The sequence below is a fragment of the Pelophylax lessonae genome (genome assembly GCF_965119305.1).
Source record: "Pelophylax lessonae genome assembly, chromosome: 10".
NCBI classification, from domain to species: domain Eukaryota; kingdom Metazoa; phylum Chordata; class Amphibia; order Anura; family Ranidae; genus Pelophylax; species Pelophylax lessonae.
The window spans coordinates 42,824,753-42,842,978 of NC_138777.1; the positions used below are offsets into that span (position 1 = coordinate 42,824,753).

Below are 18,226 nucleotides of genomic sequence, written 5' to 3' on the forward strand. Positions count from 1 at the left end.
ATCGGACATATGTGAATCCACTTCTAAAGGTTGGTTGGCTGTGATCCTGTAAGTAAAAGGATTCTGTGATCCATTACCCACATTATGGCAGTCCTCTATACACCCAGGTTCTCAGGCTAGGTATTGTAGAATATCACAGTGCAGATGTAAAAGGATACAGTGAGTGATGGGGCGCAGTACGTGAACTGCTTCTGCCATAGTGCCCAGAGTCCCCAGGTCGGTGGATGATGCATTGCCGTCACCTGGACCGTTCCTCTGCTTTCCATCTAAAGCCTGAGGGCTTCGCCAAAACCGACTGCGGCCAGAGGGAGCTAAAAATTAGGAAAAAGAAAAGAAAAAGAAACATGACTTGAAAAAGAAAAAAGCTTTAGACAAATGTAACTAAAACTGGTCATCAAGTTAAAGCTGAATTCCAGGTATGGCAATCTTTTTTTTTTTTTACATACTTTCAATGTAAGTAGGTGTGTGCCATGCCTGGGGGATTCCTGTGGAGGCTGGAAATCCCTGTACTGGGCAATGCTAATACAATGATCTCTACATGCTTTCAGGTCTCAGAATGGTCGCCATTCAGAGCACACTTTGAATTTTCAATAAATGCAAAGTGTTCTCTGTTCAGACAAGGTAGAGATTGTGACATTATAAATGGTAATACGCTGCGCCAAGCCTAAGGCTGGCCATACACTATACAATTTTCTTGTTCAACTTTGCTTTAGATTTACCAAAACCATGTGATATAGGGTCAAACCTAAACACTTTCAATTTGTATGTAATCAGACAGGCCCTTGCACTACATAGTTAAGGTAAATCTAAAGGAAATTGAATAAGAAAATTGTATAGTGTATGGCCAGCTTTAGTCTAATCAACCCCCATGTAGAACGAAAAGCAGCCAACACAAGATCTTGAATATAATAAGAGATCTTTCAAACAGTAAACATGGGGGTAGCGCTAATCAAATATTAAGATAGAGTCAGTGACCATATACAAAGGGTGAAACCAGAAGAAATGTCCATATAATGAGGAAATCCTCTGAGTGGTGAAAGGACCGTCACCAGCACCCAATCACAAAGCCTCTTACTGGATCTCATTGACCCTCATCACAAAGGTCAATATAGACAGCAACTCCTATGCACAGCAGATGGGGCCTTGAGGTCCTCCTATGGTTCACCCCGTGGTTCTTCTATAATGCTCCAAGTGGTGTCACCGAGTCATGTAGGGACACCTCTCATAGTGCAGTATACTCAAAAGGGATTTATTGTAAAGAAGTATAGAAACTTAAAGTTAAAATTGTATTCAACAGCACATCAGCCACTTGCAAGCAGTCGTGTTCTTAACCACGAATGCTGGTTACCAACCAACAAGATGGCCGCCGCATCCTCCGTCTGTGTATACGTCACGTCGTTGGCTCCTCCCACGCTGGGCTTTTTTTCCGTGGGGCTGCAAATATGCATATCGGTCTTTCTGCTGCTAGCGTGCTCCCAGCACAGCGACCAGTGTCTCAGCGGCAGGTTCTGGGTCACCTGATTGCTGGGATAGCCTCTGATTGGCTATCACAGTGATCAGTCACTGGGAAGCCCACCCCTGTGTTTCTCTCTCTGTGAATAGAGGGGATATATTGCATCTCTCTCTTTCCTTGCAGAGAGGAAAGAAAAAAAGTGTGAAAAAAAATAAAAAAAAAATAGATAAAATATATTTATAAAATTAAAAATAAAAATATCTAGATGAAGGTTTGATCTAGGTTAGTGCCTAGGTTAGGGTCAAAGGTCAGGGTCAGTACATTTTGGGCAGAATTTTCTTTTTTTAAAATTGAATTTTTCACACTAGTATTAGTGTCAGTCAATGTGTTTTAGGTATGATTAAAAAAAAAAAAAAAAAAAAAAAAGCAAAAATGCGCACTATTGCTTTTGAGCTGTACTACGAGTACATACAACAACATAAACATAGGTGTTATTGCTGTGATCGTCAGGAGCAGGAGAAATTATTTTGGGTTGTTCAACAAGAAATATTTCCATTTTTGTTTTTTTACTAATTTGGGCTACTTTTTCTATGATAATTAAAAAAAAAAAAAAAGAAAAAAAGTCAGGAGATATCCATTAGATTTCCCACCAAATGAAAGCCCAATTTGTCCTTACAAAAGCAAGGTGTAATCCACCAGGATGCACAAAGTTGTTGTGGGGTTATACGGCTTTACTAATGTCAAAATTGTGCGTAAGCATTTAGCTTTGTTTTACCCTTCGATGCAAAGCGGTTAATATTGTAACTGAAAAAAAAAAAAACACATTTCAAGGCAAACTAAAGTAAAGATATTTGTTCTAGAAGTAGTCTGTGTAGGTGAAAGGTTCCTGTACACAGAACCAGTTTTTGGTTGTATGATGGACCATATCAAAGAACCAAAACCCCCCCCCCCCCTAAAAAAAAGAAAAAAAAAAACGTATTCATTTTCTGTGTAACAGCCGCAATGAAACTGGCACCCCTACTATACATATAATCCGCTTCACGGCTCTGTAAACTTGTCACCCAGCGGGTAGCGCAGCAGTCTCTATCACAGCTTCCTTCCCTCCTGCAGGGAAAACTGAATTTGCAAAATGATATTGTGCACGGCATGCTGACAGCTTCTCACTACCAGCTATAGGTCAATAATATGCATTATATAACCAGGTTTTGTGAGTGGCGCTCCGCTTACCAGGAGGCGAGGAAGCTTTAATAGGAGATTTGCGCTCAGTCTCCCTGCAGCTTATAGCGAACCTGTCAGTGCTGGAAGTATGTAAGCCAGCTATGTTCCTAGCAGTTCCTGAGAAGGATCCTGGAATCCAAGCAGAGACTCTACATTGGGCCCCATCACCTGTCTTTACGCCCATGTCACAATATCGCTCCTGGTGTTGGCGGCATATCTCTAAAGAGACTGCTTACCTGCCTCTATGGTATTGCTCCTTAGCTTGCCAGTTCACACCAGAAAGCGGTGCGGTGCGTTCAGTCTGTGTTTCCCTGCACTGTTCAAAGCGCACTGCACTTGTGATCTGCAGTGAGTGTCAATGCAATGCTAAAGACACCCCAAATTCACGGTGTTTGCCTGCACTGGATCGCATGGTACTAAAGTGAGAGGACAGAAAAGAGGTTATGGCTAATGGGAGTGATGGTACAGTGACCTCCACTAGCTCCCGGGTCTCATGCCAAGCACTAGGCCCTGAGGAAGAGGCTAAGCCTTGAAACACGTAAGCCTTTCCAGCTTCAGAGGACGATACACCCTGATGATGATCTTGATGCGCATGGCAATATACCCATTTGATATGCTTGAATCAAGAACTCGTTTGTGAGTATTTTTATACCTTTTATTCAATAAAACCTTTTTAGAGGATAATGCACTAGGCTGGTCCGCCCTTGTGTTTGTTTATCGATTTCCCTACTGCTTACTGAACACAGGAGGTCGCTTGCTTGGCACGGGCACCATTCAGAGCACACTTTGCGTTTTCTTGATGAATGCAAAATGTTCTCCGAATGGAGGAGGTGGAGGCTGTGACAACACTGCCTGCAACAGGATCACTAAAGAGACTAGTTACCAGTGGTGGCTGGTGCTATAAAAAATTTGGCGCAAACAAAAAAAGCAAAAAAAAAAAAAAAAAAAATCACATCTGTAGAAGAACAATTGCATGCAATACACAGCATGCCACTGACCGGAACGAACTGCATTCTACGGGATGAGCAGCTGGAAACCAGAAGTGAAGGATGCGATGGCGCTCAAAGACCCGCCCTACGCATTGAGAACTGTCCAATCACGAGACCAAATATAAAAAAACAATATAGAGATTCGCTAAAATCAAAAGTGGGAGAGCACTGCACCCCGGGGACAATCTAATACTAGCCAATTAGAGCTCTCAGCATCAATCACATGCTTTTCAAAAAACTTTAAGGACCCCACACACACACTTAGTGATATATATTATCATTTATTTAAAAAAAAAAAATTTTGTTCATTAACAGTTAACATGTTAAAAACTTTGGGGGGGGGGCGTTGCCCCTGCACCCCTTATTGACTGGCCGCCACTGCTAATCACATGCCCCTATAGCGCTGCTCTCACCAGTCAGGACAGCAAAGAAGCGACACCTCAAGATAAACTCAGAGCAGACTAGGTGCACTGATCAACCCTGATGAAGGGGGTCCCCCTGAAATTAGACATGTGCGGCTCGTTTCGTCCTGAATAAACATTTGGACAAACTTTTCGTTATTCAGATATGTCCAAATACCCGAATTGCAGTATAAACAAAGTTTACCGAATGCTCCGGATAACAAAACAAAAATTTGTCCAAATTTCAGAAATTGGAATTGAAATTCGAATCTAATTTTACATCGAATTCCAGTCTAATTCGAACTGTAAACATATTTCTGAAATTAAAGACTGTGTGTTATTAGAGTAACATTTCGCATAATGCTGTTTTTGTTAAGCCAAAGATGATTTAAAGAATCATTGTAATCATTTTAATGAAGATTTTTCTTATGTTCATTCACTTTGCCACATTAAAATTGCAAAAAAAAAAAATAATAATAATAATAATAATAATAATATTGGTAAATGCAAAGGAAATTAGAAAAAGACATACAACTAATTCTAAATACGAATTGAAAGAATCAACTGAATTTAACTAAACTAAATAAACTCGATTTTACATTATTTCTGTGAAGAATAAACTTTTATCTGGACAGTTAACCATTTGGCGGTCTCTTTCTGGGACCTTGAGAGATGCCCTGGTCAGCATATAATAAAACACAGAATTTAAATAAAGCAAATCTCCATGCCTCTGTACAAGGATTGGTACATTAAATGAACGTCTGTAAATAGTTCCAATGTGGCTATAGTATAAAGGGACACATAATTTAAGTTTTCAGGTTCTTTAAAAAGCAGACCTTCACATACGCTCCTGGCGTGAAACCCGGCATGCAGAAGCAGAGGAGCGGGATACACCAGGCAACACTGGATTTGCTGGGCATGATAGTTTGTGGAGGACAACCCAGTGAACAAGGTAAGAAAGAGGGGGGGGGGGGGGGGGATAAAAAAAAAAAAAAAAAAATGTAGGAATGAAGTTCCTCTTTAAACTTACTAATATTTAGAGACCGCACACAACGTCTTGAACGCTTCCCTACAAAGCAGGTGTCCGGTTTGCCATGGTCTTCTTCTCCTGAAAAAGATATGGTGAGATCTTAGTATAGAAATTTAAAGAGGAGCTTCAGTCAGTTCTGGAAAAATTAAAAAGTCAGCGACAAAAAGGTTGATCCCAGATGATCAGTGACATGTAATTGCCATCATCCCATATATCGAATAAAAAAAAATGACACTGAAAGTGTCGGTCTCCTCTTAAGAAAGGGGGGGATTTTTAAGGCAATGATAACTGAAAAACAATACATATAATAAAATGTAGCATTTATTAGGCTAAAAAATGGCAGACTGTGCCATTATTGTACAGATAGAGAAACACCATGACCGGACGTGGAACACCACCATAGGTCATGGATCACAGAAAAAACACAATACATACAAACATGAATTATAACACATGGAGAAAAAAAATATTATTATAGAGGGAAACAAGGGATAGAAGTATACATTTGGATTGAACATTCTCCCTCTCCTGGGACTCTGATCCCCGGTGCGGGAGGGGTATACTTCTATCCCTTGTTTCCCTCTATAATAATATTTTTTTTCTCCATGTATTATAATTCATGTTTGTATGTATTGTGTTTTTTCTGTGATCCATGACCTATGGTGGTGTTCCACGTCCGGTCATGGTGTTTCTCTATCTGTACAATAATGGCACAGTCTGTCATTTTTTAGCCTAATAAATGCTACATTTTATTATATGAATGGTTTTTCAGTTATCATTGCCTTAAAAATCCCCCCCTTTCTTAAGAGGAGACCGACACTTTCAGTGTCATTTTTTTAATTAAAAAGTGAGCAGCTACAAAAACTGCAACTGCTGACTTTTAATAAACAGACATTCACCTGTCCAAGGATGCCGGGTTGTCCTCATCCAGGCCGGTTCTTCACCAGTCTTCAGGCCCCCGACATGTTAACTGTGGGCAGCCGGCCATGATTACTTGCAGCTTCACAGCCAGCTGCTCACATGAGCGACAGGTGCTGCGCATTGTAAATGGGCCCGCAGCCTTCTGGGACCTGTGATGTGTCCCTAGAAGGTTGCCGGGGTGGGGGAATACAAGAACTTTCGGTGGATCTGCTGCGGCAATTCGACTGGAAGTTGGAGCAGGTAGCTGTCCCAATCGACTGGAAGTTGGAGCAGGTACCGGTCCCAATCGACTGGAAGTTGGAGCAGGTAACAGTCCTAATCGACTGGAAGTTGGAGCAGGTACCTGTCCTAATCGACTGGAAAATGGAGCAGGTACCTGTCCTAATCGACTGGAAAATGGAGCAGGTACCTGTCCTAATCGACTGGAAAATGGAGCAGGTACCGGTCCCAATCGACTGGAAGTTGGAGCAGGTACCTGTCCTAATCGACTGGAAGTTGGAGCAGGTACCTGTCCTAATCGACTGGAAAATGGAGCAGGTACCTGTCCTAATCGACTGGAAAATGGAGCAGGTACCTGTCCTAATCGACTGGAAAATGGAGCAGGTACCGGTCCCAATCGACTGGAAGTTGGAGCAGGTACCTGTCCTAATCGACTGGAAGTTGGAGCAGGTACCTGTCATAATCGACCGGAAAATGGAGCAGGTACCTGTCATAATCGACTGGAAAATGGAGCAGGTACCGGTCCCAATCGACTGGAAGTTGGAGCAGGTACCTGTCCTAATCGACTGGAAAATGGAGCAGGTACCAGTCCAAAGCAGATACCCCTCCCCGCAAAAAAAAAAAAAAAAAACACTTGAGTTGTGGCAGAGGGAGGGTGGGGGGAGGGGGTAGTGGTTAGGGGGAAGAGCTGAACCTCCCCTTCTGGACCCATTTTATCAGAGGACTGTAATGCTGCTATATATAAAATGTTTGTTCTTAGGTTAAAATAAACTTTCACTGTGGGTAAAGGAGATTGAAAATAAGGTGCAGTTTTACTATACTACCACTAGATGTCATGGCAATAAAATGCTTTTGATTTTGTATTTTATATTTGGTTTGTACTGCTTACATTTTCAATTGAATAAATACAATGTGATACATATACACGTATATTGCATACAAGTGCTGTGTATTAAACTGAAGTGTTTTTATGATATTCTTATATGTCATGTAATGGGATTTATTGGTGTTGAGCATAAAGGTGTTTATTAAAAATGAGTTCCAGGTATGGAGATTTCATACAGTGCCTTGCGAAAGTATTCGCCCCCTTGAACTTTGCGACCTTTTGCCACATTTCAGGCTTCAAACATAAAGATATAAAACTGTAATTTTTTTGTGAAGAATCAGCAACAAGTGGGACACAATCATGAAGTGGAACGAAATTTATTGGATATTTCAAACTTTAACAAATAAAAAACTGAAAAATTGGGCGTGCAAAATTATTCAGCCCCTTTACTTTCAGTGCAGCAAACTCTCTCCAGAAGTTCAGTGAGGATCTCTGAATGATCCAATGTTGACCTAAATGACTAATGATGATAAATAGAATCCACCTGTGTGTAATCAAGTCTCCGTATAAATGCACCTGCACTGTGATAGTCTCAGAGGTCCGTTTAAAGCGCAGAGAGCATCATGAAGAACAAGGGACACACCAGGCAGGTCCGAGATACTGTTTGAGGAGTTTAAAGCCGGATTTGGATACAAAAAGATTTCCCAAGCTTTAAACATCCCAAGGAGCACTGTGCAAGCGATAATATTGAAATGGAAGGAGTATCAGACCACTGCAAATCTACGAAGACCTGGCCATCCCTCTAAACTTTCAGCTCATACAAGGAGAAGACTGATCAGAGATGCAGCCAAGAGGTCCATGATCACTCTGGATGAACTGCAGAGATCTACAGCTGAGCTGGGAGACTCTGTCCATAGGACAACAATCAGTCGTATACTGCACAAATCTGGCCTTTATGGAAGAGTGGCAAGAAGAAAGACATTTCTTAAAGATATCCAAAACAAGTGTCGTTTAAAGTTTGCCACAAGCCACCTGGGAGACACACCAAACATGTGGAAGAAGGTGCTCTGGTCAGATGAAACCAAAATCAAACTTTTTGGCAACAATGCAAAACGTTATGTTTAGCTAAAAAAGCAACACAGCTCATCACCCTGAACACACCATCCCCACTGTCAAACATGGTGGTGGCAGCATCATGGTTTGGGCCTGCTTTTCTTCAGCAGGGACAGGGAAGATGGTTAAAATTGATGGGAAGATGGATGGAGCCAAATACAGGACCATTCTGGAAGAAAACCTGATGGAGTCTGCAAAAGATCTGAGACTGGGACAGAGATTTGTCTTCCAACAAGACAATGATCCAAAACATAAAGCAAAATCGACAATGGAATGGTTCACAAATAAACATATCCAGGTGTTAGAATGGCCAAGTCCAGACCTGAATCCAATCGAGAATCTGTGGAAAGAACTGAAAACTGCTGTTCACAAACGCTCTCCATCCAACCTCACTGAGCTCGAGCTGTTTTGCAAGGAGGAATGGGCAAAAATTTCAGTCTCTCGATGTGCAAAACTGATAGAGACATACCCCAAGCGACTTACAGCTGTAATCGCAGCAAAAGGTGGCGCTACAAAGTATTAACTTAAGGGGGCTGAATAATTTTGCACGCCCAATTTTTCAGTTTATTTGTTAAAAAAGTTTGAAATATCCAATAAATTTCGTTCCACTTCATGATTGTGTCCCACTTGTTGATTCTTCACAAAAAATTACAGTTTTATATCTTTATGTTTGAAGCCTGAAATGTGGCAAAAGGTCGCAAAGTTCAAGGGGGCCGAATACTTTCGCAAGGCACTGTACATAGTTACATGTAACTATGTATATACATCATACCTGGCTGATGCCCCTGGAAGCTGGAAATCCCTGAATTAGACACCACTACTCCAGCGATCTCCTCCTGCTTCTGGGTCCTGTGCTGAGTGATTGTCCTGCTCATTCTGAATACAGGAGGTCGGCTGCTCAGCACAGGCGCCATTCAGAGAATGCTTTGCATTTATAGAAGATGGCCAGCAATGGAAGTCTTCATAGTGATTGCAGTACTGTACAGGGTTCCTTTAATCTCAAATTTGGTCCTTATTTATGTGGATTTAAAGGACTGAGGTGCATTACATATAAGTTTTCAAAAGCTCTAGAGTTTTCTGGAACTTAGTACTGCATAGGGACCGCACCTGTGTGATTCAGGACACCTTCTCGGTCCAAAGGAGCAATAGGAGGACAATTCTGTATGCCTGATTTATACCAGAAGAGAAGCACTAACCGTAGACAGGCCCTGATGGAAGAGAAAGAATTTAGAGGGACAGAACAACTCAAAATGAGACATTTATAAACATACAGTAAAGCTATTGAACACAACTGACATACATCAAACACTTAGGCCCCTTTCACACTTGTAAGACCTGAATGTCAGGGACTTTGACGCGACTTAGCCATGACTTGAAGCAATGCCTTGACGTCTATGGACCTCAAGTTGTAATAAAGTCAGACAAAAGTAGTGCAGGGACTACTTTGAAGTCGCTGCAACTTGAAGTCGCACAGATATGAATGGTACTCATTGGAAATAATGAGGTACCACTTGTCATGCAACTTTGCAGTCCCAAAAAGTCGCACAAGTGTGAAAGGCGCCTTAACCGCTTCCATGCTGGGCGAATTCCGGCATTCCTCTCCTACATGTAAAAATCATGTTTTTTTTTGCTAGAAAAGGATTCCCCCAAAAATATTATAATATATATTATATAAATTTTTTGGGAAAAAAAAAAAAAAAGTTTAATGAATTAAAAAAAAAAAACAAACAATAAGATTAGCCCAATTTTTGTGCATAATCTGAAAGATGATGATAAACCGAGTAAATAGATACCCAACATGTCACGCTTTGAAAATGTGCACACTCGTGGAATGGCGCCAAACTTTGGTACTTAAAAATCTCTGTAGGCGACGCTTTAAATTTGTTTAACAGGTTACCAGTTTAAAGTTCCAGAGAAGGTCTTGTGTTAGAATGATTTCTCTCGCTCGAATGTTCGCGGCGATATCTCACATGTGTGGTTTTAACGTCGTTTACATATGCGAGCGCGTCCTACGCATGCATTTGCTTCGGAGTGCGAGCACGAGGAGAAGGGGGGGTTTAATTTTTTTATGGTTTTTAATTTTTTTTTTTTTTTATCACTTTTATTCCCATTACAAGGAATGTAAACATCCCCTGTAATAGGACAAGTGCATGACAGGTCCTCTTTATGCAGAGGTGTGGGGTGTATAAGATCTATGAGACCCCACATCTCCCCTCTAGACTGGAAAGCCTGAGAAAAAAAAAAAGAAAAAACAGACACACACACACCTCAGGCTTTCTAGTCGAACACACAGCATTGTTTACAACTGCTGGGGACAGACGCAACGTTATAACGTCGTGTCCGGCCTCACGGAGTCATAGAGATAACATGAAACCATCTGGTCCTCGGTCAGCTCTATGGTAAACTTCCGCCGCTGGCGGATTCCTTCTCAGGTTCATCGATCGCATGGGTGAGCCGGACGTCCCCTTCCGCCGCCTGTCAAGGGGCTGAACTGCCGCTATGATTGCTTTTACTGTGTAGGGAAATCGCCAGCAGAAATAAATAAATAAATCTGAATGATGCCTGTAGCTGCACCCATCATTCAGATATCTCCACTGAAAGCCCAGGAAGTTATATGACATTCAGCGGTATGGAAGTGGTTAAACCATAAATGAATGACATTTTTTTGCTAAATAAACGATCTTCATTTTTAAAATAAAATACTGCTGTCCCCTTTTTTTCCTCCTCCATTATATCTCACTCATTCTTTCTCACAGCCTCTTTGCAGCCACTTCTTGTCTACATGCAATCCGGTGATGGCTGTGTGTCTTGAAACAGAGAAATCAAACAATTTCCCCGTCCACAATAAACAGCATGGATGGAAGACTCTCCCTGGTTGGCTGTTGTATTTGGACAGTCAAAGCACCTGCAGCTGCCTGAATACCCAAAAAGTGACTGCATCGGATAAAACCACTGTTTGGCTCCTAATTGCCCACCTGGCTCAGACAATTTGTAAATCAACTTTTGCAGAGTGAAGGAGGTGCCAACAGGGCACAGGTAGTCAAAACTACCACCACAAGGTGGCAGCATAACCAAAAACAATAAAGGAGCATGGATTTCCAAATTACGGCCCATGGGCCACTAGTTAGCCCCCCCCCGAAAATCAAAATTTTTGAATAAAAAACGTATGCAGTTCGTTAGATCAGGTCAGATCAATTGGCGTTTGCGTTAGATCTCACACAGAAGAAGCAATATTGAGTTATTTGCTGGAGGGGCTAAACCGTCATCAGCTCCCCCTATATATAAATTGACCAAACAGTTATTTTGGAAGCTATTTTGTTAGATCCAGTCAGATCAAATGGTTTTAACGTTCGATCTCACATTGAGACTTGTTAGGTGATTAAGGGGGGGGGCTGGGGCTGGGGCTGGCCCGCCCTTATCAAGTTTTCTGGCCAAAAATCATTCAGGCTAATGGATATTTGCTAGATCTGGTAAGATCAAGTGGTTTTAATGTTAGATCTCACATAATTAGAGACTTATTAGGGGTTAATGGGGGGGGGGGGGGGGCTGGCACCGCACATGCATTGTACTGTCCAAAATTTGGACAGATTGAGGGTTAAGGTCAGCAGAAGCTACTTATAGTCTCTGCTTCTAATGTTAAGAGTGTGGGGGGACTCTGATGTAAGGGAGGACTCTGATTTTAGGGTGAACTAGAATAAGAATTCTGAAGTAAGAGGGCTTTGATGTAAGGGGGCTTTGATGTAAGGGGGGGGGGGGCTTTGATGGGAACCCTAATGGGTATTCTGATATAGGGATGTCTCTAATGTAAAGGGGGGGGGGGGGGGCTTTCTTCAGGATTTTTTCAACATGCAAATTTTTTTAAATTAAACAATGTGACCCTCATACTAAAAAAAGTTTGAAGACCTCTGAACGATAGAAACAACATAAGCTATAGACAGGTGTGGCTCGTTTCGTTCCAAATCAAAATTCTGACAAATTTTTCTTTATTTGGATATATCGGAATTTCCAAAATTACAATAGTAACGAATTTAAATGAATCGGAAAAAATGAAACAAAATTCTATTTGAATTCGAATTTCTGAATGGAAAATAAAAGGAATAGACTAGAAAAGACAAGGAGTGAAACACAGAACAAAAAAATAGAAAATAAAAGAACAGAATTAAATAGTAGAACAGAATAAAAAATAGTAGAACAGAAAATAAAAGGAATAGAATAGAAAAAAAAAAAAAAAAAGAAACCACAATAGAATAGAAAGAATATAACCATCTTCCAAAATTTGGATTTTGAATAGAATAAATTCGAATGGAATCGAATTTGATCTGAAATTTCCGAATTTGGTCAAATTAAGTTCAATTTGACCGAATTCTGAAAATTCAAATCCATTTTGAAAAAAAACGAATCCTTAAAACAAAATTATATGAATTTAACTAAATTAATATATGTAAATAACGAATCAAAACAAAACTAATTTCCTCGTTCTGCACGGGTCTAATAAGCTATAGACACAAAGTAGAAGCATTTGCATTGCGCATATAAATGGCTGGAGGCGGCACACCGTCCTTACTTGAGCAGCTGGATAAGTAAAATGGCGGCCCATCTCGTCCGATCGCCCCACACTCTTGCTGATCCAATTTCCAGGAAGACTTCTAGACTTTCCAAGATGCCGAGCCAGTTGAGAAGACGCTGCCGGGATTCATCCTGTAAATGAAGGCAGAACAGGGAAAAAAAGTCACATCCACTTAACAGCAGACATAGAAGAAGAATTACTCCAGTGGAGCTTACAATCTATTACACACACAAGATAATTTATACCGATTCAAATAAAAAAAAAAAAAAAGAAGGAGCAGCTAAATACAGGTGAAATCCATGGATGTGAACTATTTATCTGCAAAAAGGATTAGAATTCTGTTTGGCAGCTCCTGTGATCTATCAGAGTTGTGAATATTAGTGGGGTTGCAGTGATCTTATGATTCCTTTTAACCTTGCTGTATTCTATTTTACATTTTATGATTATAGGCATTTTCACACCGATACGTTTCCATTGACTTGCAACGGAAGATGCCTTTTTTTTTTTTTTAATGCGCTTTTAAAAAACTGCACGAAAGATGCTGCAGGTTGGACTTTCTTTTCAAAGCGCAGCGCACCTGCAGTGTAAACAATTACATTGGATTTCATGGGGATTTCATGATTTTATGCCCTTTTGTCACCCTGGAAATGTGCAGCAAAAACCAATCAGTGTGAAAGGGGCCTATAAATGTTTTTATTTTCTTTTGGTTTTACCCCCTTAACCACTTCTAGACCGGAAGATTTTCCCCCTTTTTTCTGATTTCAACACATCAACTTCAGGGACAACATGTTTACTTGCTGCCTAATAACAAGATAATGAATGTCAGTGGTCATAATGTTATGGCTGACTAGCGAGTATGCATTTCCAATGAGTAGGATTTGGATTGGAAGCTAAGCAGTGGAGGGGGAATCCTGAACATGCAAATTCCATACAGACGGTGATCCTGGTGGAATGTGACCCAGGAACTCCATGCTGACCCCAGCCATGCCATACAAGCACACATGTAGCACTCCACTGATGGTGCCTCCTCTAAACACTGAGATCTACTCTAACAACCCCCTCCAGCCTTCCAAGACTTAATAACTGGGTGCCCATAGACATTACAATCATTGCCCAAAAATGTTGCTTCCTTTTCTCTGGATAAATGATTGGCGCTCAGTGACAGATTCGCCGACATCCTAGAAAATCTTTGCTGGCCATAATAAGCACTTGTGATACTCAGAAGCATCCATTATCACTTCCACAGCAAAGTACATGACATATGTGTCATACTGGCTGCTATTATTGGTATCGGTATCCAGGCAACAAGCGACAGGAAGCAGCAAGCTATTTATGTCATCCAGCAAATGCTGCAATGGTGCTCAAAAACAAAAATGTTTAATTTCTCCTAAAAGGAGATTTCCTTTAAATCCTCGACCCTGCCCTCTCTATGTAGGGCACTCCTCGACCCTGCCCTCTCTATGTAGGGCACTCCTCGACCCTGCCCTCTACGCAGGGCACTCCTCGACCCTGCCCTCTCTACGCAGGGCACTCCTCGACCCTGCCCTCTCTACGCAGGGCACTCCTCGAACCTGCCCTCTCTACGCAGGGCACTCCTCGACCCTGCCCTCTCTACGCAGGGCACTCCTCGAACCTGCCCTCGCTACGCAGAGCACCCCTCGAACCTGCCCTCTCTACGCAGAGCACTCCTCGAACCTGCCCTCTCTACGCAGAGCACTCCTCGAACCTGCCCTCTCTACGCAGAGCACTCCTCGAACCTGCCCTCGCTACGCAGAGCACCCCTCGAACCTGCCCTCTCTACGCAGAGCACTCCTCGACCCTGCCCTCGCTACGCAGAGCACCCCTCGAACCTGCCCTCTCTACGCAGAGCACTCCTCGAACCTGCCCTCTCTACGCAGAGCACTCCTCGAACCTGCCCTCTCTACGCAGAGCACTCCTCGAACCTGCCCTCTCTACGCAGGGCACCCCTCAAACCTGCCCTCTCTACGCAGGGCACCCCTCAAACCTGCCCTCTCTACGCAGGGCACCCCTCGAACCTGCCCTCTCTACGCAGGGCACCCCTCGAACCTGCCCTCTCTACGCAGGGCACCCCTCGAACCTGCCCTCTCTACGCAGGGCACCCCTCGACCCTGCCCTCTCTACGCAGGGCACCCCTCGACCCTGCCCTCTCTACGCAGGGCACTCCTCGACCCTGCCCTCTCTACGCAGGGCACTCCTCGACCCTGCCCTCTCTACGCAGGGCACTCCTCGACCCTGCCCTCTCTACGCAGGGCACCCCTCGTCCCTGCCCTCTCTACATAGGGCACTCCTCGACCCTGCCCTCTCTACGCAGGGCACCCCTCGACCCTGCCCTCTCTACGCAGCGCACCCCTCGACCCTGTCCTCTCTACACAGCGCACCCCTCGACCCTGTCCTCTCTACGCAGCGCACCCCTCGTCCCTGCCCTCTCTACATAGGGCACTCCTCGTCCCTGCCCTCTCTACATAGGGCACTCCTCGTCCCTGCCCTCTCTACATAGGGCACTCCTGAACCCTGCATGTAGTGCACTCCAAAACTCTATACGTAGTGCACGCCTGCAGAGGTCAGAGCCGAGGAGAGGGGGTTTGAAGCCTGCACATAGCGCACTCCTGAACTCTGCATGCTTAGTCTTACAGATCCATGTATGGGGCCCATGATTTCTAAAGGAGAACCTACTTGTACCACGCCATCTCTGAGCATCTTCTGTATTACATAAACAATTGAGGACAGTCCATAGACACACACACAGCCCGCCTCCGCCCTGCCCCCTGCTTACAGGATTTGATTGACAGAAACAGGAGCCAATTGCTCCCACTGTTGCCTCTGTGTCCTGTGATTGCAGGTAGATAGGAGAGAGCCGCTACAGACGGGCACAGAACTGGATGGAGTGAGGAACAGGTAAGTATGTAGGGGGGGTGAGAAATGCCTTGGCTTTAAATGCACTTTAAAGGCTTCACTTTCAGTTTTGACTGGAGGGCATCTTTAAAGCTGAACAAAAAACCTCTCTCAATCAACATTAACTATTTTTTTTGAGGTAGAACATTAACTATTTTTAATCCTTATGCTGCTAACCTTAGTAAATAGATAAGTAAATATAATATACTTTCCTGTTTTAAACTTTTTTTTTTTTTTACATTTCTTCAGTTGCTTCCTGGTTTCTGGCCTAGGACAAGTCTTTTATCTGGAAAAGGGGTTTTCTCAGCCAAGAATGTCCTCTGCCTGCATGCATGAGCTAAGGGCAGATGGATTATAGGAAGTAAATGCCACATGAATCATTTGCTCCTATTAAAGATGGCCGTGGATAAAAATGCTAGTGGGGTGTTTGTAAAAGGGATATAAATCATGGAGATATGGGTGGATGGGAGAGTTTGCTTTGAATATTAAAATTAATTAACCACTTAAGCCCCAGGCCTATTTCAGACACTTTTTGTTTACAAGTTAAAACCAGTATTTTTTCCTAGAAAACTACTTAGAGCCCCCAAACATTATATATATTTTTTTAGCAAAGACTCTGGAGAATAAAATGTCGGTCATTGCAATATTTTTTGTCACACAGTATTTGTGCAGCCATTTTTTTGGAAAAATTTAGAAAAATCACATTTCACTGCATTTAAAAAATACTAAACAGTAAAGTTAGCCATTTTTTTTGTATATTAGAAAAGATGATGTCAGGCCGAGTAAATAGATACCCAACATGTTACGGTTTAAAATTGCGCCCCCCCCCCGTGGGATGGCGACAAACTACGGTCAATAAAGATCTCAATAGGCGACGCTTTACATTTTTTTTTTTTATCGGTTATCGGTTTAGAGTTAGAGTGTAGCTCTTTTTTTTAATTATTGCCCACGCTCTGGCGATCGTGGCGATACCTCACATGTGTGGTTTGGACAGCGATTTCATTTGCGGCTCGACTTCCGTATACGTTTTTTTTGTGCGCAAGCTAACGGTGACGGGGGCGGCTAAATCTTTTTTTTTTTTTCCTATTTATTTTATTTTTTTTTTTATCTTTATTACAGGTTTTAAAAAAAAAAAAAATCTGATCACTTTTATTGCTATCACAAGCAATGTAAACATCCCTTGGGACACCAATATGCAGTGACAGGTACTCTTTATGGAGGGATGGAGGGTCCGGCTTTGATCGGGACTCCATCCTGCCGGCGGACGTGCCGGCTGGGTGCTCGGGGCTCCCGGTGGGACAAAGTCACGCAAGGCGGTTGGGGGGGGGGGGAGGGGGGGACATCCCCTCCAGCTCAACTGGGTAACGATCGAGCGGCTCCCGAGCACCGGTCGTTACTGACGGAAAGCCGATGGCTGTAAACCACAGTACCGGGATGGTGCCTCTAGCTAGAGGCACCATCCCGGTACTGAAACTAAACTACTGCAAAGTTTGCCGACGTATATATACGTTACTTTGCGGGAAGTGGTTAAATAGTGTTTTCAGTTTGTGGTGCCCAGGTACAGTTTAGCTCCCATTAAACCACTTTAGGGCCACCCACCATAGTTATACTGCAGCAGAGCGGCCCCGTATGCCCACCACCCCAGATATGCGGTCATTTGCTACAGCACAAGTCAATTAGCGGGTCCCGGTCAATGATTTATGGCCACAACCCACTCATCGGCTAAGCAAATGACAGAAGAGAGCCCTGTGTTGGCAAATCCAAAAAAAAAAATAAAGTGTTTTGCCTTTAGTTATACTTTAACCATACCTTCCAACTGTCCTCAATTTCGAGGAACTGTCCCTGATTTCGAGAAACTGTCCCTGTTTCCTCCTCATTTTTGTCTGATCTATATAGTTATATATTAAATGCACTTTTTCCCAGTGCTAAACCTTTCATCCCGTTTCTAAATTGCTGCATTTATATATTTCAAAAAAAAAAAAAAAAAAAAAAGAGAAGGAAGAAGACAACTTGTGGGTTTAACTAATCTTTTTCCTTTTTTTTTTTTTTTTTTCTGTACAATTCTCCTTTAAGGGGGTGTGTCCCATGCCTATATACTTTTGCTAATAGGTGTCCCTCGTTCCCATCTCAAAAAATTGGGAGGTATGCTTTAACCCCTTCCCAGTGTCATTAGTACAGTAACATTGTATAGTATTAGCACTGGTCACTGTATTAGTGTCACTGGAGTTGACAGTGTCAGTGTCACAGTCCCACTATAAGTCGTTGACCACCGCCATTACCATTATTAAAAAAAAAAAAAAAAAAAAAAAAAATAGTAATAAAAATGCCAGTATATTTTATATATTTATATTTATTTATTTCAGGTACTTATATAAACGCTGTCAATTTACGCAGCGCTTACACACACACCGTAGTTGTTAGACTAACTTTCATGCAAATCTAACAATATACACCTTTTTTTTTTTTTTTTATCAAAGACAAGTAGCAGAATACATTTTGGCCTAAATTTAGAAAAAAAAAAAAAAAAAAAAAAAAAAAAAAAAAAAAAAACACAATTTAGATTTTTAAAAATTTTT

At 42.2% G+C, this 18,226-nt stretch overlaps 1 protein-coding gene across 2 annotated transcripts in view; it reads right to left on the reverse strand.

Annotated features, from left to right (window-relative positions):
• Positions 1–18,226, reverse strand: part of PEX16 (peroxisomal biogenesis factor 16) — a 36,324-nt gene that overhangs the window by 8,078 nt on the left and 10,020 nt on the right. The window contains exons 4-7 of one of the 2 annotated variants that reach the window (XM_082271089.1): positions 12,735–12,868; positions 9,278–9,378; positions 5,092–5,169; positions 159–311 (exon numbers count right to left, since the gene is read on the reverse strand). In XM_082271089.1, the coding sequence (XP_082127215.1) occupies positions 159–311; positions 5,092–5,169; positions 9,278–9,378; positions 12,735–12,868 (466 nt within the window). The remainder of the gene's footprint in view (positions 1–158; positions 312–5,091; positions 5,170–9,277; positions 9,379–12,734; positions 12,869–18,226) is intronic. The other variant, XM_082271090.1, reaches the window with a different exon arrangement.